The following is a 27073-nucleotide window of genomic DNA, read 5'->3' on the forward strand; positions in this document are numbered from 1 at the left end:
CATAAGAGCCTGTCGGTGGCTGGTAGCAGGCAGCCAGGTGCTATGGAGTGGCAGCAGGTGTGGCAGGACCAGCATACAGAAAAGCGCACTATTTATTCAGTATTTTATTAGTGGTTCAGGTCCACAGCAGGCTGACAAGCCCTGGTGGCTGGTTGACTGCATCCATCGCATATATATAAGCATAAGCGCATAATTCCGTTCATTCAGCATTTCATAAGTCTAGCAACCCCTTGGGGCTGACCAAGGCCCACACATGTGCAAGCTTCTATCCAGCCTTTTTGTACCATATTAAAATACAAAAAACCCTAACACCAAATCTCTCTTCTTCTCTCTCCTCGGTCTTAAATCAAGTTTAATCAGCATCAATGTTGTTAATCAAGCTTAGGGCGGTGGATCAATACAGCAAAGGCTTCCGTGCATGCAACAGAGATCATCATGTCAATCAAGCCCAATGACAAAGGAATCACACACCTAGAAGCTGCACTGAAGAAAAGTGGTGGTTGTGTTACAATAATTGCTGCTCAAAAAGAGAAAAAAAAGGGAATTCATCACTCCGGATAATATTTCTTTTGATTTTAATTTCTCATCCAAAAAGTGGGCCACTAGATGATCTTTTGATGGGAAAGCACCGCCACATTTTAGTTTGTGTAAAAGCCTTCGGGGAGAGTGAGTCGTCGCGCACATCCACCTCCTGCACCCAAAAGACCTTGCACCTTTACAACCAGTGTACAGCCAAAAGCCAAAAAGAAACAAGTAAACATGATCAATTCATAAAACATGTACATCCTTTTAGAAAGAAGTAACTTGAATCAAAGCTTACTTATAAATTAGGGTCCCAATTACCACAGCCCATTCATAGGAAGCTGTCCACCAACACATACATGGATCTTCCATATGGTTGCTGGCCATACATGGCATGAATCCGTACCAAGGACCACTGCACGAGTCCCATTCATTTACCCTCCTCCATGTGTGTCTCTATCCCTTCCCTCTCCTTCATTTAGCATTCATCTCCTTTGGTGATGAAGCATTTCCCCCATTTCCGCCCCTCAATAATGCCAGTCCTTCACACATTGAGCAATACAAGCTCACGGTGGGGGGGCTTCACAAGGTTATTTGGGACCCAATGCGGTGTACTCTCTCCTGTCCTGTTGGGATTCGGAGTCTCGAGTGTCCCTTCCTGTGTGTGAACCTGGATTCGGAGCCTTGTGTGTCCACCTCATGTGTGTGAACTCCTGTGTGAACAGCCCCTAAAAGGGTTATTGTGCTAGTAGTGTGTGAACACACTCTTATGAGTGGATAAGATAAGTGTGCCATGTGGCATACACCCCCCCACACCCCCATCCCCATCAATTCATAAAATATATGCATCCATTTAGAAAGAAGTAACTTGAATCAAAGATTACTTATAAATTAGGGTCCCAATTACCACAGCCCATTCATAAGAAGCTGTCCACCAACACATACATGGATCTTCCATATGGCTGCTGGCCATACACGGCATGGGTCCGTACCAAGGACCCCATCAGCTACACTACACAAGTTCATTCATTTAACCTCCATCGTGTGTGTCTCTATGCCTTCCTTCTCCTTCATTTAGCATTCATCTCCTTTGGTGATGAAGCATTTCCCCCATTTCAGCCCCTCAATAATGCGAGTCCCTTACACATTCAGCCATACAATAAACCCTCGGCCAAGACTCTTTGAGTGGAGGGCAGTTCCACTAGTTCCACCTCACACAAAGATTGATATGTGGATAGTCTCATGGAGCATACAGGGTTTAGGGGGGCCTCACTGCTTTCAGAGACGAGGCGTCCTCAGAGGAGAGCTTCAAAGAGCCACATTTGGGGGACCTATCGACATTCTTTTCCTCGAGGAACATCACCTTTCTAATGGGCACACCTGCTGATGCGGGAAGATTTTACCAAGCAAGAGTCACACTTTCTGGTCTCCATCCTTCGGCCTTTCAGGGACGCAAAGGAGTTTGTATTTCTGTCAGTGAGCAGCTTTTGCCGGCCGGCAGTGATAGGCTTAGGAGTCATGGTTCCGGGGCGAGCACAGTAGGTTACCATTTTGATGGGAGAGGATAGCATTGGCTTCCTCAATGTTTAAGCTCTGAACGCCGCTGAAGGTAGAGCCCTCTTTTGGAGTATAATCCGACAGGCCCTTCCCCAGGCTGACTTTTGGTGAATAGGTGGTGACTTTAACATGATAGAGGTAGAAGAGGACAGACTTGGAGGCACGGTCATAGTCTCAGGAGTAGAGTACTTTGCCTGGGAGGAGATGACACTGGTACTTAGGGGATAGGACCCTTGGCATCTTCCAGAGTTTGGGCGTAGCCCTGGGAGCCTTAGCTTCTCGCGATCGGTTAGGAGCACTAGCCCCAACCTCTCTAGACTTGACAGGTTTTATGTTGATGTGTGGGCTTGCGGTCATGGGGGTACAATCAGTATCTTGGCAGGCACTACTTTTTCAGATCATGTTGTCCCTAGAGGACCCCTGCAAGCATGACAGGCATGCGAGCTCTAGGATTCCGGATAGCCTCATTCAGGACCCCGAGATCTGCAAAACAGGATAGAGCAAATATGGGCGGGACTGGACTTTATCTCAGGCTCTGCTCATGCACATTGGATGTGGGCCCAGGGGAGATCACTGGTTTCTTGCAAGAGGTAGCTCATAGCAGATTGGAGGGATTTTGGGAGCAAGAGAGGAGTCTGAGGAGGGGTTTGGCCTCTTTACACGGCTTCAAGAGAGTTCCCCAGACAGCCCGTGTGTTGATAGTTAGCTTGTTGCCGCCCGCACGGAGATTAGATCATAGTGACAGGGGGACGGCGGGACGCCCACGTGGGACGTGGGAACGCCGTCCCGAACAACGACATTTGCGTAACGGCGGCGGGACGGCCTGGGGGACGGAACGGACAGAACGTGACCAGGGGACGGGCGTCCCGCTCGGGGGGACGGGGGACGTTGTCAGTCGGGGACGGGGGGACGTCTGCAACGGCTACAATTCCAGCCATTTTTTTTCAGTGGCGACTGGCCGTTTGAGAGTTTGAGAGAGAGAGAGAGAGAGAGAGAGAGAGAGAGAGAGAGCCAGCTGCCATATTCTATATAATGGGCTACAAGCTACTCCTCTTCTACTCAAGCCTTCCAAGACTTGAGTTCCTCTCCACCATCTCCCTCTCCTACTCAAGCTTTCCTCTCCACTATCTCCCTCTCCTACTCCACCACCTTCCTCTCCACCCTCTCCTACTAGACTACTTCAATCTTCCCTCTACTTCTTCTCCTACTCTACCCTCTAAGCTCTCTCCACCCTCTTCTACTAGACTACTACTAAGTTACTAACTATTCATGGCATCCTCTTCTCGTGCGGGCGGTAGGAGTAGAACGGATGGGTGGTCATGGTGGGATGAGGTCAACTTCGAGCCTCCTACTCATGCGGGGGGTGCACGTCCATGGACATGCAAGCTTTGCCCATATAAGCGTGTGGGTGGGGCCAATAGGGTGAGGGCCCATTTGTTGCATGAGCCCGGTCATGAGGTGAAATTTTGTGAGTAGGTCACACCGGAGATAAGAAAGGAGCTTCTTGCAAAGCTTGCCGCCCATCAAGCTTTGAGTGCAAGCCAAAGGATGCGTGGGGTGGATCCCAACACTTATGTCACTCCAACCCAAACATCAGGTTCTACATCGGGTGGTGGTGCATCTTCATCTACCCCTCCATCACGTCCTCCTCGTGGCACTACTCGAGGCTTCACACAAGCCGCCTTCTCAATGCCGCAACCTAGTCCACCCTCTCTCTCTCGTCGGCAAAGTACTCTTGAGGGGAGTTGGGATCCCAAAAAGAAGGAGGAGGTTGATGCCGCGGTGGGCCGCTTCTTTTTTCATGACCACATTGCTTTTCGTGTGGCACGGTACGTATTTCACTCACATGATTTCATCATCATGTCTCACGAGTCACGATTCACGGGTCACCATTTTGCCATTCTAATTACTTACCCTCTTTTTTTTTGAAATGATAAATAGGTCCGACTACTTCAAAACGATGGTGAAGAAGATTGGCGAGTACGGTCCTCACTACACACCTCTATCCTCCGAAACCTTGCGGACCACTATGCTTGACAAGGAGAAACGCCTTGTTGAGCAAGCGGCGGCAAACACAAAGTGACAATGGGCTCACAATGGAGTCTCTTTGATTGCAGACGGATGGAGTGACACGCGGAAAAGGTCTATCCATGGCCTTGTGGCATACTCACGGGGGGAGATGTACTTTGTCTCCTCACATGATGCTTCAGGGACGGGAAAGAGTGCGGATGTACTTGCTGCTGAGTGGAGTAGTGCTGTCGAGATTATCGGCCCCGAATGTGTGATCGGTTTCGTCACGGATGGTGAGGCGACAAATAGGGCAGCGGGAGCTATTCTTGAGAGTATGTATCCTCAAATCACCGTCTCTTTTTGCATGACACATTGTCTCAATAATCTTTTGAAAGATATTGAAAAATTATCATGGATTGAATCGGTGATTGATGATGCATGTGCTATTGTGACCTTCATCAACAATCACACATACCTTCGATCCGAGTTTGGGAAGAGGTCCACAAAGGTCCTTCTCAAGTACTCGGACACTCGCTTTGCATACAACTTTCTTATGTTGCATCGCTTGAAGGATTGTCAGGGTGCCGTGCGGCAACTATTCATCAGTGATGAGTTTTGCTCCTCATCTTTTGCACGTACACAGGTAGGGATTTCATGCAAGAAAAAGGTCGACGATGCTGATTTTTGGGAGGACCTCAAGCGCACTGACGCCATGGTGCATCCCATTGTCCACTTGCTCAAGATTGTTGATGCTATGCAGCCATGCATCGGCAAAGTATATGAAGCCATGGACCGGATGATAGAGAGTCTTGAGAAGCTTGAGCCAGACGTAGATAGATATGAGGAGATCCACTCGCTTTGTGTGGCAAGATGGAGCTCATATTCCTCTCCTTTACATGCAGCTACTTTTATGGTGGACCCAGAATTTCAGAGAAAAGGGCAGGAGGGTGATAAAGAGGTGAGCAACGGTTGGAGACTCATCTTGGATCGCCTCACGCCGGATGCAGAAATCAGGCGCAAAATTAGAGACCAGCTCTCTAATTACAGGGCATTTCAAGGCTCATATGAATGTGCAAATGCGCAGCAGGACAAATTCAAGGTTGGTGCAGCATTATGGTGGGAGGACTTCGGATCAGATGGACCAGAGCTACAACAGTTGGCGATCCGGATCTTGAGCCAATCCGTTAGCTCTTCTTGCCTAGAGCAATTATGGTCCTCCTATAGTCACATTTCATCAAAGAAAAGAAATCGGCTTGGGGTGGAAAGAGCTAATGATCTTGTCTTCATTAGCGCAAACTTGCGCATGCTTGGCAAGAGTGCAAGATGCAATGCCGATACTTTTATACAGTGGGAGATGGAACAAGAGGAGGCAGCTACAACTATTGCACAGGAGGGTGGGACAGATGGTTCTCATCATGAGCCTTCATCGGATGACACAACCCCCATCCACACTTCACGCACTCATGATCATGAGGCTAGCACCTCTCTTATTGGGAGCGCAGAGTATGAGAGCGAGTGACTTATATTTTGTATCGCCTAGGCCCCAACATCTTTTGAGTATATCTATTTAATGTTATCAACTTTAAAGTCTTTCTTTTCCGACTTTGCAAGTCTTGACTCTTGACTCTTGCACCTCGTAGCGTAATTTAATTTTAAATGTAATGTGTATCATGATTCATAACTTTTGGAGTTAGAAAGCTTGTTGTTATTGATTGATTAATCATCATTCTTTACTCCTCTAAAATTAACAATTCTGAGTGCCGTCCCCACCCCCCGTCCCCGTTCCCTACCTTTAGCCGTCCCCGTCCCCGTTCCCGTACCCCGTCCCCGTCCCCGTCCCCGTCCCCGTCCCCTGGTAAACTATGGATTAGATCCATTGAGGAGAGGCAGGTGGAGTATAGGTACCATGCCAAAGTTTCATTCTGGACCCAGGCCGATGACCGAGTCACATGGGATTTCTTTGAGATAGCCGGCCCCCATAAGAGGAGAGATGGTATTCGTAGGTTGCATGGCCAAAATGGAGCTATTGTTTCTAATCCCCCCCATGTGAGAGCCATTGCCATTGACTTCTTCTAATCTCTTCTCACTGGTGCCTCATTATCCCCATAGGTGATGGACGCACGCGAAAGGGTCTGGCGACACACGAGAGAGGTGGTTCTCCTGTCACGGCCCTGTGTATTTTTGGCGATTCGTCACGTACAATGTATCTAGCTCTGTGCTTGTAAACCCTAACCCTAGCCCTAGGGGACCTCGAGGGTGTGGGAAGAGCGAGTGAACATTGGGCATGGTGGTCAGTGTGCAGGACATTTGCTAAATGTTCATACTTGGGGTCAAAGGTGACTCTAGGTATTAATAAGGCTCCTTTTCATAATCCCATGTGGGGGGACAAAGGTCTAAAACCAATAAAATGAGAAAGTCCCTTTTTGGGATGGATCGTGGCCCTTGGGGGAGGGGTTACTCTTTTTTTGGCGGAGGAGTCGGGCTACAGCGCACACGCTTTCTCTCTCTCTTTGCAAAACTGGCGGGCTGGACTGCAGGCGGCATTGGATAGAGGAGTAGGTTTTCTCACGCACCCTCTCTCTCTCTCTCTCTCTCTCTCTCTCTCTCTCTCTCTCGGAAGGAGGCGCAGGACTGCAGGTGGCTACAGGAGGCGCAGAACTAAACAGGGTTTTTCTCACACCCTCTCTCTCCTTGGAAGGAGGTGGATTGCAGGAAAGTGCAGAGGCGCACAAGTGGAGGCAGCCAGCCACTGTTTTCTCTCGGCCATACTCGTCAACCCCATGCTTGACATTTTGGAGAGTGGTATACCATCTACTCGGAGCTGATGTTGCTCCCATGTTTTTATGTTCTTAGTATTCCATCACGAGTTTCCATGGACAGTTTTGTATCGCCCTAGTGAAATAGCTATATTTATGTTTTCATTCTGTTTTATTTTCAATTCCATGATGAGATATGCCATGGACATTATTGTACCACTTTGGTCTCATAGGCCCATTGGGTCTTTAGTAGACGCTTCTTTCTTTCTTTCTCTCTCCGCAGGCTGGTGGGCGGTGTCAGACACACACAGACTATAGGCCTTCTTCTCTCTCTCTCATCACTAACAGGTGGAGGATGATGTTGATGGCTATGGAGACTTTGAATTCATGTATTCGAGTGTCCCTTCGTGGGCAAGCAAGCTGAAGGGCTCGAAGCTCTTCTTTCTTCCAAATTGTGGGCTGTCTGGGGGTTCTTCACTCGGTCCCTTGTGAGAGGAGGGATTTGCAGCCCAAGAGGGCAAAAACAGGAGCAACTCTGGAATGTTTCGGGAAGAGTCCATGTGCTGTTTTATGGCTGTGTTTTTGGCTGTGCGCATGGGCCAATTAGCTGTGTTTTCAGGACTCGTGGATGTACCTTCTTGGTAGATTATGTTGGTCATGTCCACTCCCGGCTAGTTCAGGTGTGAACCAACTTACTCACGAGCACTTTTTCCCTGTGAATGGACACAGGTTTTTTCCCGTGTGAACACACTTATGTGTGTTGGGCACTTTGCCCTAGGCCTTTTAGTACTCACTTGTACTTTCATTTGATATCATTATTGAGTACATCTTTTCCAGCACTCACGTTTCTCTGTGCTTGAGGTTGTATGTGTGTGTGTGTGTGTGCAGGCTAGCTTCCCTCCTACCCAACATTGATATCAGAGCTTGGTTAGGGTTAGCATTAGGGTTTGCCCCCTGCTGCCCGTCAGAGCTTGAGCCTATTGCACACATCAAGGGATTAGGGTTTTGCTGCATTAGCGTTAGGGTTAGGGTTTTGCGTTCAGCCACCCTGCCGCCGCTTTCAGCCGCCTCTGCACGCCACCGCCGCTCTGTGCGTATGCCGTATTGTACTGCCTGTCACCAGCCTGGACATTTCCCAGTCTGAAAGGGGTCTGGTGGACTCCAGGATGCTTAAATATTTGGAAAGTACAAGCTTTGGGAATTGGGGATTATCCTAGAATACAAAGGACCACACTCCTAAAATTTAGGAGAGTTGCTATTTTTGGCCCGACTCCGATGGAAATTCTGTTCGCGTCATTACATCTGGAATTGAGCAGATACCAAGAGTTGGCAAAGTGCCTATGACAGAATGTCTACCAGTTGGGATATTTTTAGAGGTAAAGATTATGGAAGGACCCATCTCTTAGATTGGGACATGTGGCAAGAAAGTGAACCAAAGAGAGACAAGTGGCCTGACACTTGTTAGAAAAAGGATCAAAGTGACACAAGTGGCCTCACACTTGTCACTTCAGCTATTGTGTGGCTCTCCACTTGTCATCGTAACCTTCTCTTGCCATTTTAGCTCATGGGAGGCCCAAATCTATAAATTGGAGCCCTCTCTCTTCATTAATGGAGGCTCTCTTGCTCCACACTAGCCTCTACCACCGTTACAGATTGCCCTAATGATGGCTACTCTCTTTCTCTCTCACTTGAAGGCTGCCCATGAAGAATACCTGCTGTTGGGGACAGTTTTGGAGGCTTTCCATCGCGAAGAAATACATGAAGACAAGGGTATTTAATCATTTATTATGATTTCTAGCCATTGTACTTGTTGTACCAGCATTTGTACTTGCTATACCTGCTGTACCAGCCCTTGTACTGGCTGTACCAGCTTCTGTACTTGCTATACCACCCATTGTATCGGCTGTACCAGCTTTTGTACTTGCTGTACCTGCTGTACCAGCCACCGTACCTGCTGTACCAGCCACTGTACCTATTGTACTAGCCTTGTACTGGCTGTACCAGCTTTTGTACTTGCTGTACCACCCATTGTACCAGCTATACCAGCTTCTGTACTTGTTGTACCTGCTGTACCAGCCACCTTACCGACTGTACCAGCCATTGTACCTGCTGTACCGGCTGAGTGGAGAGTTGTACTTGCTGTACCCTCTCTATTGCATGAAGACCCGTGGTTTTTGGGGAAGAATTAGTACCCACACGGAGGTATATGGATTATATTGTTGGCTCGGCATTTCTACAGCCTATGTTCCGGCTTGGTTGCCTCGTGTTGGGCTGTGTTATGGCATTTGTATATGGATAAGCCGGCATCTCCCGTGGGGAGAGTAAGGCCCTCAAAGCTTGTACATGATATTATTCTCCTTGGGTAATAAAATACTCCAAGGGGGGGGGTCGGCCCATTCCGACCTCTACGCGGTGTCACACGTGCAAGCTCCATTTTCAGCATTTGTGGATGTTTTGTCCAGCTTTATGTTTTATGCAAAGTGATGATGGATATGTGTTAAGGCTGTGGCCATGTTTAAATGTTTTAATATGCATTGATGGTATCAACAAGTGTGTCAAAGGCCCTAGTCCCCCGGGCACCCGCCACGAGTTACATTGGTATCAGAGCATAGGCTTTCTTGGAAGAAGCGAAGGCTTCCTTCTATCAATAAGGAAGAGAAAAGATCTCAAGTGGGGACCACACTTACCATCATTGCTGTTAAGCATGGCCAGCCGCTTCATAGCTTATGAAGCAAGAGCATGAGCAGTAGACAGCTGCTTGATCTAAGGATTTATGAATTCACAGAATTTTATCGTGGAAGTGTGAAGTTGGCTTTATGTGCACACGTTTAGCACTCTTTCCATATGGATATTGTGGATTATATTATCAAGCTTACAGGCAAGCTATATGGAGATATATCTCAAGATATCTTAAGGATATGGTGACAAGATATTTCTTTTGGCTTCCTGACCAACCTGGCAAAGAACAGCTAAGTATACTTTGAGTTTGCAAAGTTGGTGCTTTTGCTATTTACTATGAAGCGTTCTTGATGTTCACTAACCCTTATATAGCTATGCAAGGAGAAAGGTGTTGTTTGCCTTAAGATGGTTTCAAGGAAACATTGTTTATGGCTCCCTTTATTGGGATGGATTATATCTATAGAGATTTCTTTCTTGGACGAGATTTATATAGATATTGGACTTCACAAGCAATTTCTATGGACGAATCTGTCCGAGTTTATAGAGAAGAAATCTTTGGATATCTCATGGATATGATGCTTTTATGGATAAGTCCACCTCTACTCCAAGGTGTGTGGTTAGCACAGAGTATGTGGTAAGAGTTATGGTATACAAGGATTATGGTATACAGATCTATGGATTCTTCGACTTCTTTTCTAGGGATTTGGATCCATCCTCAGGTTTATGGACTATGTTTATGACTCCCTTTTACTGGGATGGATTATTCCTTTTGGCTCCCTTTATTTGGGATGCATTGGACTTATGAAACTCATGATTCACATACCCTGTGTAGTGTTCTCTTGTCTTACGTGCTCTCTTGAAGATTGTTTCTACCATGTGAGGGTGGAACAATAGAGAGCAAATGGAAGGGAACATGGGCACTTCAAAGGGTAGTGACAAGCATAACATACCCTGTGTAGTGTTCTCTTGTCCTACGTGCTCTCTTGAAGATTGTTTCTACCATGTGAGGGTGGAACAATAGAGAGCAGATGGAAGGGAATATGGGCACTTCAAAGGGTAGTGACAAGCACAACATACCGTGTGTAGTGTTCTCTTGTCCTACGTGCTCTCTTGAAGATTGTTTCTACCATGAGTGGGTGGAACAATAGAGAGCAGATGGAAGGGAACATGGGCACTCGAGAGGGTAGTGTGAGTTGGTGGCCGAAATGCCTACAAACTATTGGTGGCCGAAATGCCTAAAAACTATGTGTAGCAGAAATGCTTATGGAACACCAGGTTATCTATGCCTGCGAGTGATTGTTTTATCTTGTTACTTGAGCCCACCTCTCATCCAAGGTGTGTGGTCAGAGTACCAACACGGAGTGCAAGTGGTAAAGTGGACATGACGGGACTTATGTCTATGCCAAGGGTCATGTGGACCGATGTCTTGTTGGCAGGAGACTTATTTTGTCTCGCCCATTTATTTGGGACATGGATTATGATATCTGGACTTATGGGATTGTTTTGTCTCGCCCATTTACTTGGGACATGGATTATGATATCTGGACTTATGGGACTGATTTGTCTCGCCCATTTATCTTGGGACATGATTATGATATCTGGACTTATGGGATTGTTTTTGTCTCGCCCATTTATCTTGGGACATGATTTTGATATTGGTATTATGGAGACTTATTTAGTCTCGCCCATTTCTTTGGGACATGGATTCTTCAGTTATATTGGATTTTTGAGATTGTCTCGTCTCGCCCAATCGATGGGACATGATTATATTTTGAATATATGGCTTGAAGCTTAAAGTTACGGACAACTTTTAAGAAGCTGGGGAGGATGTCACCAGCCTGGACATTTCCCAGTCTGAAGGGGGTCTAGTGGACTCCAGGATGCTTAAATATTTGGAAAGTACAAGCTTTGGGAATTGGGGATTATCCTAGAATACAAAGGACCACACTCCTAAAATTTAGGAGAGTTGTTATTTTTGGCCCGACTCCGATGGAAATTCTGTTCGCGTCATTACATTTGAAATTGAGCAGATACCAAGAGTTGGCAAAGTGCCTATGACAGAATGTCTACCAGTTGGGATATTTTTAGAGGTAACAATTATGGAAGGACCCATCTCTTAGATTGGGACATGTGGCAAGAAAGTGGACCAAAGTGAGACAAGTGGCCTGACACTTGTTAGAAAAAGGATCAAAGTGAGACAAGTGGCCTCACACTTGTCACTTCAGCTATTGTGTGGCTCTCCACTTGTCATCGTAACCTTCTCTTGCCATTTTAGCTCATGGGAGGTCCAAATCTATAAATTGGAGCCCTCTCTCTTTATTAATGGAGGCTCTCTTGCTCCACACTAGCCTCTACCACCGTTAACAGGTTGCCCTAATGATGGCTACTCTCTTTCTCTCTCACTTGAAGGCTGCCCATGAAGAATACCGGCTGTTGGGGACTGTTTTGGAGGCTTCCATCGCGAAGAAATACATGAAGGCAAGGGTATTTAATCATTTATTATGATTTCTAGCCATTGTACTTGTTGTACCAACATTTGTACTTGCTGTACTTGCTGTACCAGCCCTTGTATTGGCTGTACCAACTTTTGTACTCGGCTGTACCAGCTTCTGTACTTGATGTACTTGCTGTACCAACCACCGTACCGACTATACCAACCACTGTACCTGTTGTACCAGCCCTTGTACTGGTTGTACCAGCTTTTGTACTTGCTGTACCACCCATTGTACCGGCTATACCAGCTTCTATACTTCCACTGTACCTATTGTTCCAGCCACTGTACCGGTAGTACCAACCATTGTACCTGCTGTACCGGCTGAATGAAGAGTTGTACTTGCTGTACCCTCTCTATTGCATGAAGACCCATGGTTTTTGGGGAAGAATCAGTACCCACACGGAGGTATATGGATTATGTTGTTGGCTCGGCATTTCTACAGCCTATTTTCCGGCTTGGTTGCCTCGTGCTGGGCTGTGTTATGGCATTTGTATATGGATAATCTGGCATCTCCCGTGGGGAGAGTAAGGCCCTCAAAACTTGTACATGATATTATTCTCCTTGGGTAATAAAATACTCCAAGGGGGGGGGGGCCCATTCCGGCCTCTACGCGGTGTCACACGTGCAAGCTCCATTTTCAGCATTTGTGGATGTTTTGTCCAGCTTTATGTTTTATGCAAAGTGATGATGGATATGTGTTAAGGCTGTGGCCATGTTTAAATGTTTTAATATGCATTGATGGTATCAACAAGTGTGTCAAAGGCCCTAGTCCCCCGGGCACCCGCCGCGAGTTACACTGCCCTGCCGCCGCCCTCAGCTGCACCACACCGTCATTGCCGCCCCTGTGCGTCACCATCGTGGATGTACCTTCTTGGTAGATTAGAGGTGCAGAACAGTGTGGTGTTTTTTTTTTTCAGAAAGAGACTTCTATTAAGTATGAGAAAAACATACAACAATCACAGCTATACGCCAGAAGAGAATAGAATCACCCCAATATGTAAAGTGATTTCAACCACTGAGGAGCATCATGATGCCATGTAAGACCTGTGGTACTAGAGGAAAAGAAGATGCCATGGTCCCATTCCCGCATAAATATCACACGCTTCGCCTGCGCAGAACGAGAGGGCCCCTGAATGCGAGCCCAAGTTCCATAAGAGTGTGGATGATATCACCCCATATAGTACTAATGCACTGAGACCCAAAAATCTGGACGCCCTCAATAGCCTCCGTGCATCTAGCTCTCCAGATCTGCCATGCTGTAATACTGGCAATAATCTCCCAATTGGTGTCAATCCTCTGTCTAGGGGGTGTATAATCAGAGTGAGGAACATCCTGCAATAAACCATGCTGGGCAATATCTCTACGAATGAAAAAAGCAGAATCTGTACCACTACCCTCATAAAAAAGTTGCAGACCGGACTGGGAGAGCCAAGCAACTTCCCCCCAAGTCACATGCATGGCTCGGCTACTCAATTTGCCCATAAGTTGGGCTACACGACCCCAAATCTGTTGTGCAATGCTGCATCCCCATAGACAATGTTGTACAGACTCAGAATCTGCCGCACATCTAGGACAGGAAGGTGCTACACCGAAAACTGATCTCCACTGATTGGTGGGGAGACCACCATGTAAGAATAACCAAAAGAAATGAGAGATCTGGCTCCTTTTGTATAAGTGCCAAAGTCTATACCAATATCTGCGCTGTATCACTGGAGAAATATCATAGCTCTCCCAATGAGGCCTGAGAGTAGGGATCCTATGCATCTGTCGAGTGAGGAGAAGCCTGGCATTCCGAACAGTGAAATTGCAAAAAGGAAGGCTTTTTAAAGGATCGAAGGCTGAGGAGAAGGGTCAATGAACCAGTGCTTCCCCGAGCGACCAACAATCCTCACTGGACTAAGCCTAGTATTTGGTATAATCTCCTCCATACTACATCTCCTCAATCTCCCACCAGGCATGATAGATTAAATGAAGAAATCTGTATCCTGCTGGCCTGGCAGAGCAATGACCTGCAAAGGTATGCTTATCCTTGAAAAAACTCCCAAGCAACTCGGATGATAGTCTCCGTGAAAGGTCCCGGAATAGCTGCATTAATCTGATCAATACGAATGCGAGAGCCCCTAAGATGCTGAGTGGATGTAACTCTCCGATCCTCCGGAAAACTCTTAAAGGTCTTCCAAGCAAGAACTGTGTATGCGCATCTCACATCCTTACCATTGCATATAATGAGATGCACCAAGTGCCCGACCAGCCTCATCCCTAATGAACTCGTTCCACATAATAGGTTGTCGGTCAGCCTCGTCCAAAGACCTAGGAAGCCTTTGTCGCAAAAAATATCTCCTGCTTCTCCATGCTCTGACAATGGCTGCAATAAGAGGAGAAGATGGTGTCCTAATATCAGCCTCTGTGAACAAAAAACGTGTGTTGGGGATCCAGTCTCTCCCGACCCTGGGTGTACATCTGGAAATTTGAGACAAGAAAAAATCCTTCCAAGGCTCAGTGCCTGGTAGGAAACCTTTGACCACAAGTTTACAAAGCAACGCCCTGCACTGAACATCCGGATCAATCCCTCTCTTTTGGGCTGAATAACTGTGAGCCAAGCTATCCTGGCACGAGTGTCTGAGGTGCCATCCAAGCCCGACCAGAGAAAATTGCGGATCAATCTCCGCAATTGGCCAATGCACGCACGAGAGAAGCACCAACAAGAGGCAATAAACCAAGCTGAGGCAAGCAAAACCTGATTAGCCACCAAAGCTCTGGAGGCGAAATCTAATCTCCTGGAGCTCCAATGGAAGAGCTTCTTCCGGATACTCATAAGTACCGGAGCAAACTGATGTGCAGGAGAAATATCAATCCCAACTTGGCATCCCAAATATCTAGCAGTGCATCCTCTGCTGATCCAAGTAAAACCAAGCTCTGCACCCCAATCAACTCTCGATGAATCACTAACCCAAAAACCAACAAATTTGTGCCTATTAATGAGTGCCCCTGCTACCAAACAGAACTCCTCTAGTGCTACCCGGAAGGAACATAAGCATATATGTGAAGCCTCCAAAAACAGGGCTGTGCCATCAGCTAACTTACAGAGTCAACCAACTCCTCATGACTACGAAGAGGCAACCTCAATCCTGAAATACCAGCAGTGGAGCGGAGAAAGATGCTCATGGCCTCTGCAACTATGATATATAATAAAGGGACTAATGGGCAACCCTGTCATACTGAGTGAGAAATCTGAAACAGCTCTCCTCTATCACCGCAAGCAAGAACTCTACTATGGGCATCACGATACATGCATGAAACTCCCTTGATCCATCTCTGAGGGAAGCCCTCAAGGAAGTCCCAATCCACTCTATCATAGGCCTTCTCAAAATCCAAGAGCAGAATGGCTAAGGGCTGATTGCTCGCTTTAGCCCATTCGACGGCCTCCCAAAACGAGAAAATGTTATCAAAGATGCTCCTGTCGTGTCAAAATCCATTCTAGGTATCATGAATAGCATCCTGCAAAATTGGCTGCAACTTGATGCTCACTGCCTTAGCAAGAATCTTATAGGCATTCCCAAGTAAGGTGATAGGTCTCCATTGGCCAATCAATGTCTTATCCCCGCTCTTAGGAATAAGATAACTAAGCCCCTCAGTGAGAGAAGAAGGCATAGAACCTGTGTCCCACATCTCCTGCAAAGCCGATGTTATCTCAGCCCCAATCTCATCCCAAAAAGTAGTGAAAAAAACAGGGGAGAGGCCATCCTCCCCTGGACACTTACCATGAGGTAAGGCATGAAGAGCATGACTGAACTCCTGCATAGAACAAGGGGCATCCAGAGCGGAACACATCTCCTCGGTAATCAAATGTGGCAATGCATTCCAAACCTTCCTCTGTGCCCTATGTCTCAGATCAAAATGCGGCTCAGCACTATGAAGCTGGCAATAGAAATCGATGGCAATCTGTCTAACCATAAGAGGATCTGAGTGAAGAGTGCCATGTGAATCCTGCAACTGCCTGACACTATCTCTGGCATGAGATGGGCCGTGAGAAGCAAAGAAATGTTTGTTACATCTGCCACCCATCTGTGTCCAAAAGGATTCCCGCGCGCAATCTACGTCTAATAGCCCTTTCTAAGTCCAAGGCCTCTTGCCTCTTAGACAGGGCACGTGTGTGATAAAAGTCACTAATATCATAGAGAGCAGAGGCCAGGCTTTGAGAGGCCTGTAAGAAGTCATGAGATCTCCAAATATCAAGCATACGACGTGATAGTTCTGCATCTAAAAACAAATGATCAGGGATGCGTACATGGGGTGCTGATCCATGGCAATTCGGATCTCTAATACATAAAACCACTAGGCAATGATCCGATTTGGAGGTACCTGTAGCAATCAAAGTATGTCCACCTCTGTCAAGCACCCAATCATCCACATAAAATCTGTCTAACCGTGCATAGATACATCCTACATCTCTTCTACTGTTAGACCATGAATAAAGAAGAGTGGATGGACTCCTCAAAATGTCATCCTCATGCCAACATCTCTACCATGAATGGAGAGTATAAACCTCTCCCAAGACGCTCTTTCAAGAGGATGCACCAAGCCCTCATGTCCACCTCTTTTATCCGTTTGGCATCTCAACCATGTTAAAATCCCCACCAATAATCCAATGGTCGGCAAGAGGCATCAATGTAGTGAGAGATTTCCAAAAGGCAATCCTCTAACCTCTATGGTTAGGAGCATAGAGGTTGAGAATACCAATGCGTGTAGTACCCTGCATAAGAAGGATCCACTGCGCTCTCGCAAGCAAAATGACACCATGTCCAATGATGCAAGGCAAGATCAAAGCTGAAACAGAGATACAAACACCACCCTTGGTACCAACAGCCGGTGACCAAAAGGTGTGTCCCGAGAGAAGCTTGCCTGATCTCCCACACTGACTAGCATCTAGTTTATGCTCTTGCAAGAGCAATATATCCATAGGTCCACCTGTGACTGCACAATGAAGCTGGGTTTTTACAATTTGTTTCCGTCGACGCGGAAAAAAACCCCCAAGACCCTGAATGTTCCAAGAGACAATCCTCATAAAGACTCAGAGTAGGAACGACCAGATCTCGTGGTCGACGAAGGACCCCCTTTAGAGGCGGAAGTACGTCTCGCATAGGTAAGGGAGGGAAAATCTGACGATGTAAACCTTACCTCTCTCTCCCACTCCGGGGAAAAGCAGGGCTAGTCCTCAGAACTGGAGAGGTACCATGACAATGCGAATGTGCAACATCATCCTCAAGGATGCAATCATCCTGTAACTGTTATGCAGCATCCTCCTGTGAGGGATTCAAATCATGTGCCTGCAAGGCCTCATCCTCCAAAAAAGGATCAACATCCTGTGAGGCAAAAGCTGCATAGGGGTTAGTTAGGGTGCTACACAGGGGGTGTGGGTGAAGGGGCAGGTACGGGGGTCCAAGGGTGCCTGCCATCCCTAACCACAACCCAACGTTGTGTGGTCTACTGTGGCAAAGGAGCAACTGGAGTCTTGGCATCTGCAGAAGGCCTCTGATGGGCAGGACCATGCCGCCTCCTAGCATGCGCCCTCGATCTGGGACAATCTCTAGCAATGTGACCCTGTCGACGACAAATCTAACACTAGTCAAGTCTGCCTGCAATCTCCATCCTCTGGCGGAAATGAGATCCGTCAGGTCTCTGAAGCATAACATGATCATCAGTAATCGATGGATCAGGAACAAGCACAAGGACCCGGGGTAACGGCCGCAGAAGCTGAGGCGGGAGAGCTCGGGATTATTGGTACCTCTAGAACCTGGCCAAAGGATGCCCCTATGGAAGCTAAAAGCTTCCAATAGGACCGAGGAAGAGCAGGGAACCGTAGTGAGACCGGGGTAAGAGGCTGATCCTCCACCACTGGATCAAAGCCCACCTGGTACTAAAAGAAGAAAATCTTCCTAGGACCAAGAGGAAAGGGGCTGCTAGCCAAAGCCTGAGAAGTAGCTTCTGAAGAATGAAAGTCCACCTGGAAGAAGCCTCGACCAAGTAAACGAGTATCCTGAAAGTGCACAATCAGCTCCTAAGGGAGAGCTTCTAGAAGCCATTCACGGGCCTGTGAACGAGAGGGGTGGGAACCATAAACTCTCGCAACAAGCATAGTCTGGACCTCAAGGTCAATGTCGTGCTGAAGAGAGGTGAGCTCGTCTTGTGAAAAATTGATGATTCTCCTGGCCAGTGGAGGTGATGAGAGATTGGCTGCGGCAGAAAAAGCCATAAGACCAATCAAGAAAAGTGGGTGGCCGACTTCAATCCAGATAAAATAGCTGCTGGGAAAACGGGAGCAGAGGAAGGGGGGCAAAGGCGGTGAGCTGCTGGGGAAGCAAGGGCAAAGGGGCAGGCGGGGGCAGCAGAGAGGCAGGCGGGGACTGAAGAAGGCAGGGGGCAGGCAGCAAAGGGGGAGGCGGGGCAGCAAAAGGGGGGCTGGCGGGGGCAGCAAAAGGGGGCAGGCAAAGGCAGGCGGGGGGGGCAGCAGAGGGGCTGACGGGGGCAGCTGAAGGGCAGGCAGGGCAACAAAAGGGGGGCTGGAAGGGGCAGCAAAAGGGGCAGGCGAAGGTAGGCGGGGGGCAGCAGAACGGCTAGCGGGGGCAGCTGAAGGGCAGGCAGGGACTGAAAGGCTAGCGAAGGGCAGAAGTTGGGCAGGCGAAGGTAGCAGTTGGGCAGGCGAAGGCAGCAGAGGCAGGCGGGAGCAGCAAAGAAGCAGGCAGAGGCAACAGAGGGCAGGCGGGGGCAGCAGCGCAGGTTCACGTCACTTCAGCACGTCGTCACTTCAGCAGCGCGGAGATGGACCATTTGGAGGCCATGCGCATCAAACCAATCATATGACAGTGTGGTGTTTTGAGCATAGGGCTGTGTGAAACCTCTATGCAGAGAGGATCAGAGGACTGGCAGTTTGGACATGCATATGTTTCAGCCATGTATGGCTGTTGTATTCAGCTGAACTCTTTTTGAATGCAATTAAAGAAATACCGGAAGGGGCGCCAAGGTTTGGGGCCAATTGGTGTTCGTGTACTATTTGTAGGAGCACTCTAGCTCCCGCTTTGTTTGCTTTCTTTGCTGATTTACAGCCGTGTTAGTGCGACAGTTGGTCTACCGCACTTTGGTTTTACTGAAGGCCGGTTTCATCCCCCCTCTCGTCGGTCCTCCTTATTGGCTCCAATCATTGCAGAGGAGTTGGCGGAGGCGTTGACGGCACTACCCAAGGGAAAATGCATGGGGGCGAACGGGCTTCCAGTCTCTTTCTTTCTTTGTCACAATGCCCGGGGGCGGACGGGCTTCTAGTCTCTTTCTTTCTTCGTCGCTCGGACCTCATGGAAGGCGGCCTTCAAGCTACCTTCAATGAGATTATGCTCACAAGTGCCATGTGATGTGCAACAAAAGATCTCGATCGCATCCACGAATCTCTGGAGATTCCCCACATCTCCTGAAAGGTAAGCTGCTATGCCATTTGCAAACTCTGAGTCAAGTAGCTCCTCTTGAGGGTGGAGGGGGAGACGCAACCCCTAAAAGCCGGTCTCCTGGGCTAAGAGAAAACTACTCATGGTCTCGGCAATGAATAGGAATAGGTAAGGTGCCAAAGGACAACCCTGCCGTACCGAGCGGGAAAGGGGGAATCTGTTGCCACTGAATGAGAACCTGGCTGTGCAAGGCTGAGTAGAGTCCTAGAACCCCACGAATCCACTCCATGGGGAATCCCATCCGGCTCATCGTGCCCTCAGAAAGCTCCAATCCACCCTATCTTAAGCTTTCTCAAAATCTAGCAGTAGCACTATGAGGTCCTGCTCCCACATCCTGGCTGACGATGTCGCCTCCCAAAAGGTGAAGATGTTGTCCAGGATGCTCAGATCCTGAACAAAGCCAGTTTGAGTGTCATGAATCAAGTCTGGGGGGAAAGGCTGAAGTCTCTTTCTGATGACCTTGGCCAGTATCTTATAGGCAGTCCCTAGAAGAGTGATGGGTCTCCACTGTCAGATCTCCAATCTGTCACCACCCTCCTTAGGAATCAAATGTATCAAACCCTCTGAGAGCCTCTCTGGAGAGCACTGATCAACTCGCACAAGTCGTGTGGTTTTTGGGTAGGTTCTGCACGCGCCCTGACTTGGTGCCCAGTTGAGGCTTTCCAGTGGATCTCGAGGGACACTCCAATTCGCTATCTTGGATGCCAGGTGGGCATTGATATCTCTCCTACGCAGCAGCAGCTCGGCCCTCTTCTTTTGAGTATTCGGAATAAGCTTTTATACTGGAGTTCTATGAGACTCTCCCTTGCAGGTAGAGTGGTGGTGGCGAACCAAGTTCTTCTTGCCACTTCGTGTTGGGCCTTCTCTCAAGCTTGTATTGGCCAGGTACAACGGTTGATCAGGAACTTCTTATGGGCCGGCAGTGACGGGAGGCCTATCAGGGGCCAAGGTGGCATGGAGAGTGATCATTCAACCACGACGTAGAGGGGGCCTAGGCCTCATTGACCCTGCTACTCAAAGCCGTGCCCCGTTGGGCAAGTTGATTGTTCAAGGACTCCTTCCCGGTGGTGAGCCTTGGCCCGGATTTCAGCCTGCACCCCAAGTCTATGGGGCCCTTAGCCGCAGAGTACCAGATGGATCCTCACAAAGATGCAGACCATCGGTTTTAGTCCAGCTTTTGAGCACAGTTTGCAGCCAGTTTACTTCGAGCTTGGGATCACCTCAAGCCGGCCCTTAGGCAAATAGCTCTAGTAGCCTCAGAGAAGCGCCTTCAGCAGCCATTGGTTTAGAATCCCCTGATCCGTTTACCCAGTGGCCACCTGTTGGGGACCCAACCTCATGTATCATGGGGAGCGTTGAGCATAGGACTTTCCAAGTCCCTTGGAGAATGGATCGCACACAGACAATTATCCCCAGAGCTACAGGAGAGAGACCTGACAGGGATGCGAGGTAGAGACAAGCTCAGCATCAACATCAACTCAGCTATTCCACAGGAGTGGATCGCACACAGACAATTATCCCCAGAGCTACAGGAGAGAGACCTGACAGGGATGCGAGGTAGAGACAAGCTCAGCATCAACATCAACTCAGCTATTCCACAGGAGTGGCTGACTCCTATCCCAAACCCGACTCCCCAGTGTGGCTAGGCGTGTTTACCAGGCATGATATTCTTGTGGTAGTCCATGGTGCGGATGAGGGCAGTGGTCTGCTCACCTTTTCTATTGGATACCATGGTGGATTAGAGAGATTCGAGCTCCCCTTAGAGGATTTCAACGGGCTGCACCTTACAGAGGGTGAGCGTGATTGGAATTCAAGAACCACCGGACGGGAGAGATTCTGGCGGCTATGGATATGGGAGTGCCGACTTCTCACACACCTTCAGTGGGACCCGGGCAAGTGGACTTGACATGACCCCGCTGATCGGGAGGAGACTCTGGATGCCCCCTTCTTTGCATATACAGCGCGTCTAGGGCAAAGGATCCAGATGCCAAAGATTGATGGCACCCCGGCAAACAACAACACACTGGTAGTCACAGGGCCTCTCACAGTGTTTCCTCTCAAATCTTTGGAAGAGGCTTTGGGATAGTTTTCGTCCTAGAAAGATTACCCTCTTTCTTTGGCTGATGGCACACAGGAGCTTGGCGGTTGGCAATTGGAGGTAGGCCAGCAGCTTGCCCGAGGTGCAGCCACCCCCAGGAGTCTCAACGACATTGTCTTTGGGATTGCCCGAAGGCTCAGTAGGTTTGGTAGCGGATTCTCCGCATCTTCACTATGGATAGGGAATTGACCGAGATCATTACATGGGGCACCGTCGCTTGGGCCACAGAGACTGAGGTGGTCAGGGCTTACGAGGAGGATGGGGGAGGGCTAGCCCTTCAGGTCTCTCACCACCGCATTTCGATAGTACCAATCATAGCCCCACCTACAGATCATTGGTGACCAAGCTCATGCCAAAGATGGGAGATTTGCAGTAGCATTGCAGCCTGGCACATATGGCGAGCTAGATGCAACGAAGCCATTGAGGGTACCCACACTCCGCTAGCTGAGTCTATCGGGAGCATTTGGCTCGATATCATACATGCTCTCCGCAGCCAGTGGGGGAAGTTGCAGTCTGGATCTGACCGCATACGGAAGTGGCGGAAAGGCTCTGGCGGCCTCGCCCTTTTCTCACTAATAAAGGTGGTGACCCCACTTGGCATTACAAATCACCCATGTGGCTATTCCCCCCTCCCCTCCCCCTGTATGAGATAGCCTTCTCCTTAGAGAGCGGCCAGCCAGAGGAGAAGCTTCTCTTCCCCTCCTTTGATTACTTGATTCCCGCCCTGTACATGAGGCGAGTTTGTATCTAGCCCTTCGTGGCTGTTTTTAGCCCTTTGTGGTTGTTCTTTCAATAACTAATAGAAGGATCCTTTTCTCGGAAAAAAAAAAGATTCCTAATCTCCACAACGTATTCCTATGGAACCCGAGGTGGTTCTATCACCGTTTGGTCCATCTTCATTTTTGGTGCCACTCCTATGGGATTGTCACTCCATAGAGCGGCCAGATTTGTGCCATGTTCACATGAGGCCAGGCCGGTGTCTCATGTGAAAGGGGCCAGTTACTTTGTGTCACATGGACGGGAGCCAATCTTGTGCCACCCATGTGTGACCAAGAACATGTCATATGGACGGGAGCTGTATCGTGCCACCCGTGTATGGCCAAGACGGTGTCTTGTCCATGGGATTGTCAGTCCATGGAAGGACCCGTGTTTGTATAGCGTCTTGCCTATGGGACTGTCACTCCATAGGAAGGCCAGGGTTTTCACATTCTGTTGCGCCAATTTTGTGCCCAACAAGAATGTTTTGTACAAAATTCATGAAAGAGAGATTTTGTTCAATACATGTGCACATGCATCCATTTTTGCATGTCTGAAATTGTTTTCGCGTGACTTGTATTTGTGTAGCTGCCTACCATGATGTGCCACTTAATTGAGCAAGGACGCCTGCCAGTGAGCTATGAAGCTTGCCCTGTCTTCTGACATGTTTTATTGCATGTGAACATGTGGTAAGTTTGGCATATTCATTTATTTTAAATGTTGCTATTCTAACCTTTATATTTATAAAGTTATGTATTCACACTTATTAAAGTTATTGGCCTTGGGCAACAATAAGTGTGGGTGCCCAAAACCCATTTGAAGTTACGTATTGTGGGATGGAGTACGTGGAGGGGAGAAATGTTGCCAACCCGATGCTCTCTCTCTCTCTCGGCCATACTCATTAGCCCCATGCTTCATATTTTGGAGAGTGGTATACTATCTACTCAGAGTTGATGTTGCTCTCATGTTTCTATGTTCTTTGTATTCCATGATGAGTTTCCATGGACAGTTTTGTATCACCCCAGTGAGATAGCTATGTTTATGTTTTATTTTCCATTCCATGATGAGATATGCCATGGACATTATTGTATCACTTTGGTCTCATAGGCCCATTGGGTCTTTAGTAGACTCTCAATATATCTTTCTTTCTTTTTTTCTCTCTTCGAAGGGGCCCGACTGCCCGCTCTCTCTCTCTCTTTTTCCATTCTGTCGGCCTGAAGTAGCAAAACCCGACTCTTTTTCTTTTTCTCATCGGCGTATGGAAAACAGCCCCCCGACTCCATCTACTTGGCATGCTGAAACAGAAGTACCAAAAACTCTTTTTTTCTCTCTTTGAAGGTGATTACAGAAAGTACCCGACTGCACTATCTTTTTCTCCCTCTGGCTTGGATACGATGTGCTTAAGACCTGTTGGAAATCCTTATGTACCTGCTGTACTTGCTGGAAGCTTTATCATACAGCCCTCTGTACCTGCTGTACTTGCTGCAAACTCTGCTGAAAAGTCTACTGTACGGGCTGCTCTTGCTGGATAAACTCTACTGTGCTTACAGTATTATCTGCTGCACCAGATGTACTTGCTGTGAACCGGCTCTGCATGTACCTATTTGAGTGAAGGTTGTGTTTTAAAGAAGCATAAACTGCTGGTCATGACAACCTACCTTTTCCACCAGTGAGGAGCAGTTACAGGTTCTTGGTCAACATTCTAGACGGACTCGAAAAAACGTTTATTGCTAGTATCTGATCCAGTGGAAGGGTCGGTCTCAATTTTAGGCCACTTGGAAAAGTGTGTGGAGTCTAAAGAATAGCTCCCCAGATTCATTGCTGAGGACATCATGCCAAGGTCAAAGACGGGTTAACAAGTCTAACTTTAGGTTAGGTTAACTTCAGCATCGGGGACAGCATCTAGAGGGAGCCTAGATGTTAAACGAGACAATCAGCTAATATTAGGTCCAAGTTATAGGAGGGGCTATATAAGTTAGTTATTGGCAGGAGAAGAAGAGAGATGAGAGAGAAAGAGATAGGAAGAGGGACATGAAGATACAAAATCGGGTTTCTCCATTTTCTCGCTGATTTCTGGTTGTCCCTATGCAAATATTACATAGCACTAAACCAAATAAGGCCCATAACAAGGAAGTTCAAAAATTACTAGTGTCCATACCACAAATTTTGAAGGTAAAACAAAATTCTTAAGATAAAGGTACGTTATAACAGAGACACGTCATACCACAAGATGCATGTATGCTCGAAACCTCACCAAGCAGACCTACCTGTAGTAGATGGTGAATAGACCGCAGGAGTTCCACTTCAACCTCTGACGTCAAGCCACCAGCATCATTTAGAGATAACCAAGAAAACCCTGATTGGAGAACCCTCCGAAGCCCATACTTAAGAAGTACTTGACTCCTTCACAAAAGAAACAAGATAATTAATTGTATTGAAGACAAGTAATACTTAACAAAACATGGAAAGTTACAACACATTGTATTCATACAAGACGTCACAATGTCATGCTTAGGCCCTAGGTGAGAGTCATTGGAGCCACATGGCCAATGAAAATGAACAAGCCGAGAATTGAAGAGCAACTTAGACTGGTGTTGGATCATTGGTAAGTGTTAGAAATGTGTGAAGCTTACGGCAGGGCAGAATCACTAGCAAATCAGCATGGAGCAGAAATGGACGAGTTTGGGGCAGTTTTGGGTAGCCTAAGCATGCAAAGGGCCTAGATAACTCGTGTTACTTGGAGGGGGTTTTTCATATGAATAGGCCCCTAACTTCCCTAAAAGCAGCAAACACGTGCCCACAAATGCCCTAGAGTAGCCCAGAGAAGCAGCAAAGTAGGTCAACATCCCTTATCAACAGATTCATCCAACATGGTGCGGGTATTGCAAGAGATGCATGAGTTTTTCACATTCCCAGTTTGTTAATGCATTGAGAGCACAATTGAGGTAAATCTTGCAATTTAAAGCCAGACCTTTCTACTTTCATTCTGGGTTTGGGTCAGTAGGAGTCCCTTAGGGGGACAGTTTTGGGTGTTACTCACCTTTTATTCAAGGCAGCCTAGGGCTGTGAGTAAGAGTACCTTTTGGGACTATAGCAATATACTGAATTTCCAGCATCTCTCTCTCTCTCTCTCTACTATCTCTCTATAGCTGCGTTTTGCATCAGCATGTTGCCAGGAGTGTTTAGGGCTGAAAGAAGACTCCCAGAGCTTCCGCGTGTTACATTACTGTAACATGCGGAAGCTTCGGAGAAGAATCGGTAACTTCAATACTCAGAATTCAGCACTCTTTTCGCGACGGAAATTAACGCACAAACTGAAGGGAGATGTGCAGAAAATAGAGAGAGAGAGAGAGAGAGAGAGAGAGAGGGAGAGATGGAGAGGACACAGTATTGGGTCCCAATTACCCTCCGTAGGGGCCCCACCACGGATGGTGTATTTGCTTTATTAGAATGATGTGAATCTGAATGAAAATACAGCAATCTTGGACCTTTCTTGGCTGGGAATTCCTTGCCCTTGTTCTGCAGTACTCCACCCCTTTGCTTAGCAACTTCCTTGGCTTGTCTAGCCCTTGTTTGCTTGAGCTCTTGGTGAATAATGAGATGAATGAATGGGATTATGGACACTTCTATTTATACTACCCACACAGGAGCAGTCGGCCAGTGCTACAGCAGTCGGCCAGCCCATAAATGTCCCACGATTGTGAAAATACCGCAATAAATGCTGAATTAAATCCCATAAAATGCTGCATTTTTCCCTAACAGGCTGAAAAGTGAAGCGCCTCATTCTAAAGGGCTGGGCAAGGCCTTTGCACACATTCCAAGGGCTGGGCAGCCTGTATGGGCTGCCCCATACTTGCCCTACAGCCATGTAAAGGCTGTAAACTCCTGGAATCTGCCTTATTCTTGCCCTAGGGCTGTCCTACAGCCCCTCCATGGCTGGTGGGTTCAGCCTGGGCCTTCCTGGCCCTCATGGGGGTGGTTCCACACCATTCCCATGCCCACACTAAGATCCGGGGTAGCCCTATGGGCTGGCCCCTTGTCCTAAACACTAACTACTCAGTGATCTAGCATCCGGTACCATACCAGATACACAGAATCACTGACATCATTCTAGAGGGAGACTAACAGCGCGGACTGGCACTGTTTCATGTGCAGCACAGTGCATACCTGACCTTAGACTCCTGTGCAAGAAAATGCACACCTGACCTCGGACAACTAAGATGGATCCCTCGCTGACTCGTCCCAGACTGGGCTCAGATGGGACCAGTTCACCATCCCAGGTCCTGCACCTTCTATACAGGAATGTCCACGTGGCATCCAAGTGCGGAATGCACGTGACATCCCCTTCTGCTTAACTTGACGGAAGCTGCATAGCCTCCAAATAATCCGTCAATAACGCCGGATAGTCTTCGAAAAACTCTTTGTCGAGCCATACCACTTCATGGGTTCCTCGGTCCTGAAACTTTGTGAGGAACTGTCGTAGTCTTCGGCTTGAGCCATGCTTGAAACGGTGCAGAAGGATTTTTTTTGGAACCATGACTTTTACTTCATCAACAATGTCTGGTTCCGCTTCGTCTTTAACCTCTGAAGGGGTTGGACCTGCATATGGCTTTAACCAACTGACATGAAATACATCGTGCATAGTCCAACTCGGAGGTAGCTTTAACTACATAGACACCTCATTAATCTTTTTCCTGATGGAAAAAGG

The 27073-nt window shown here is 47.8% G+C and overlaps 1 protein-coding gene across 2 annotated transcripts in view; it reads right to left on the bottom strand.

Annotated features, from left to right (window-relative positions):
• Nucleotides 1-254: 254 nt before the first annotated feature.
• Nucleotides 255-27073, bottom strand: part of LOC147638935 (uncharacterized) — an 82069-nt gene continuing 55250 nt past the window's right edge. For both annotated transcript variants that reach the window (XM_086785790.1, XM_086785782.1), the window contains 2 exons: nucleotides 24633-24768; nucleotides 255-691 (listed from right to left, as the gene is read on the bottom strand). In XM_086785790.1, coding sequence (XP_086641916.1) covers nucleotides 584-691; nucleotides 24633-24768 — 244 coding nt within the window. In that variant the 3' untranslated portion in view covers nucleotides 255-583. The remainder of the gene's footprint in view (nucleotides 692-24632; nucleotides 24769-27073) is intronic.

Source organism: Cibotium barometz, chromosome 4 (genome assembly GCF_041138505.1).
Source record: "Cibotium barometz isolate CiBa-2024 chromosome 4, ASM4113850v1, whole genome shotgun sequence".
NCBI lineage: Eukaryota > Viridiplantae > Streptophyta > Polypodiopsida > Cyatheales > Cibotiaceae > Cibotium > Cibotium barometz.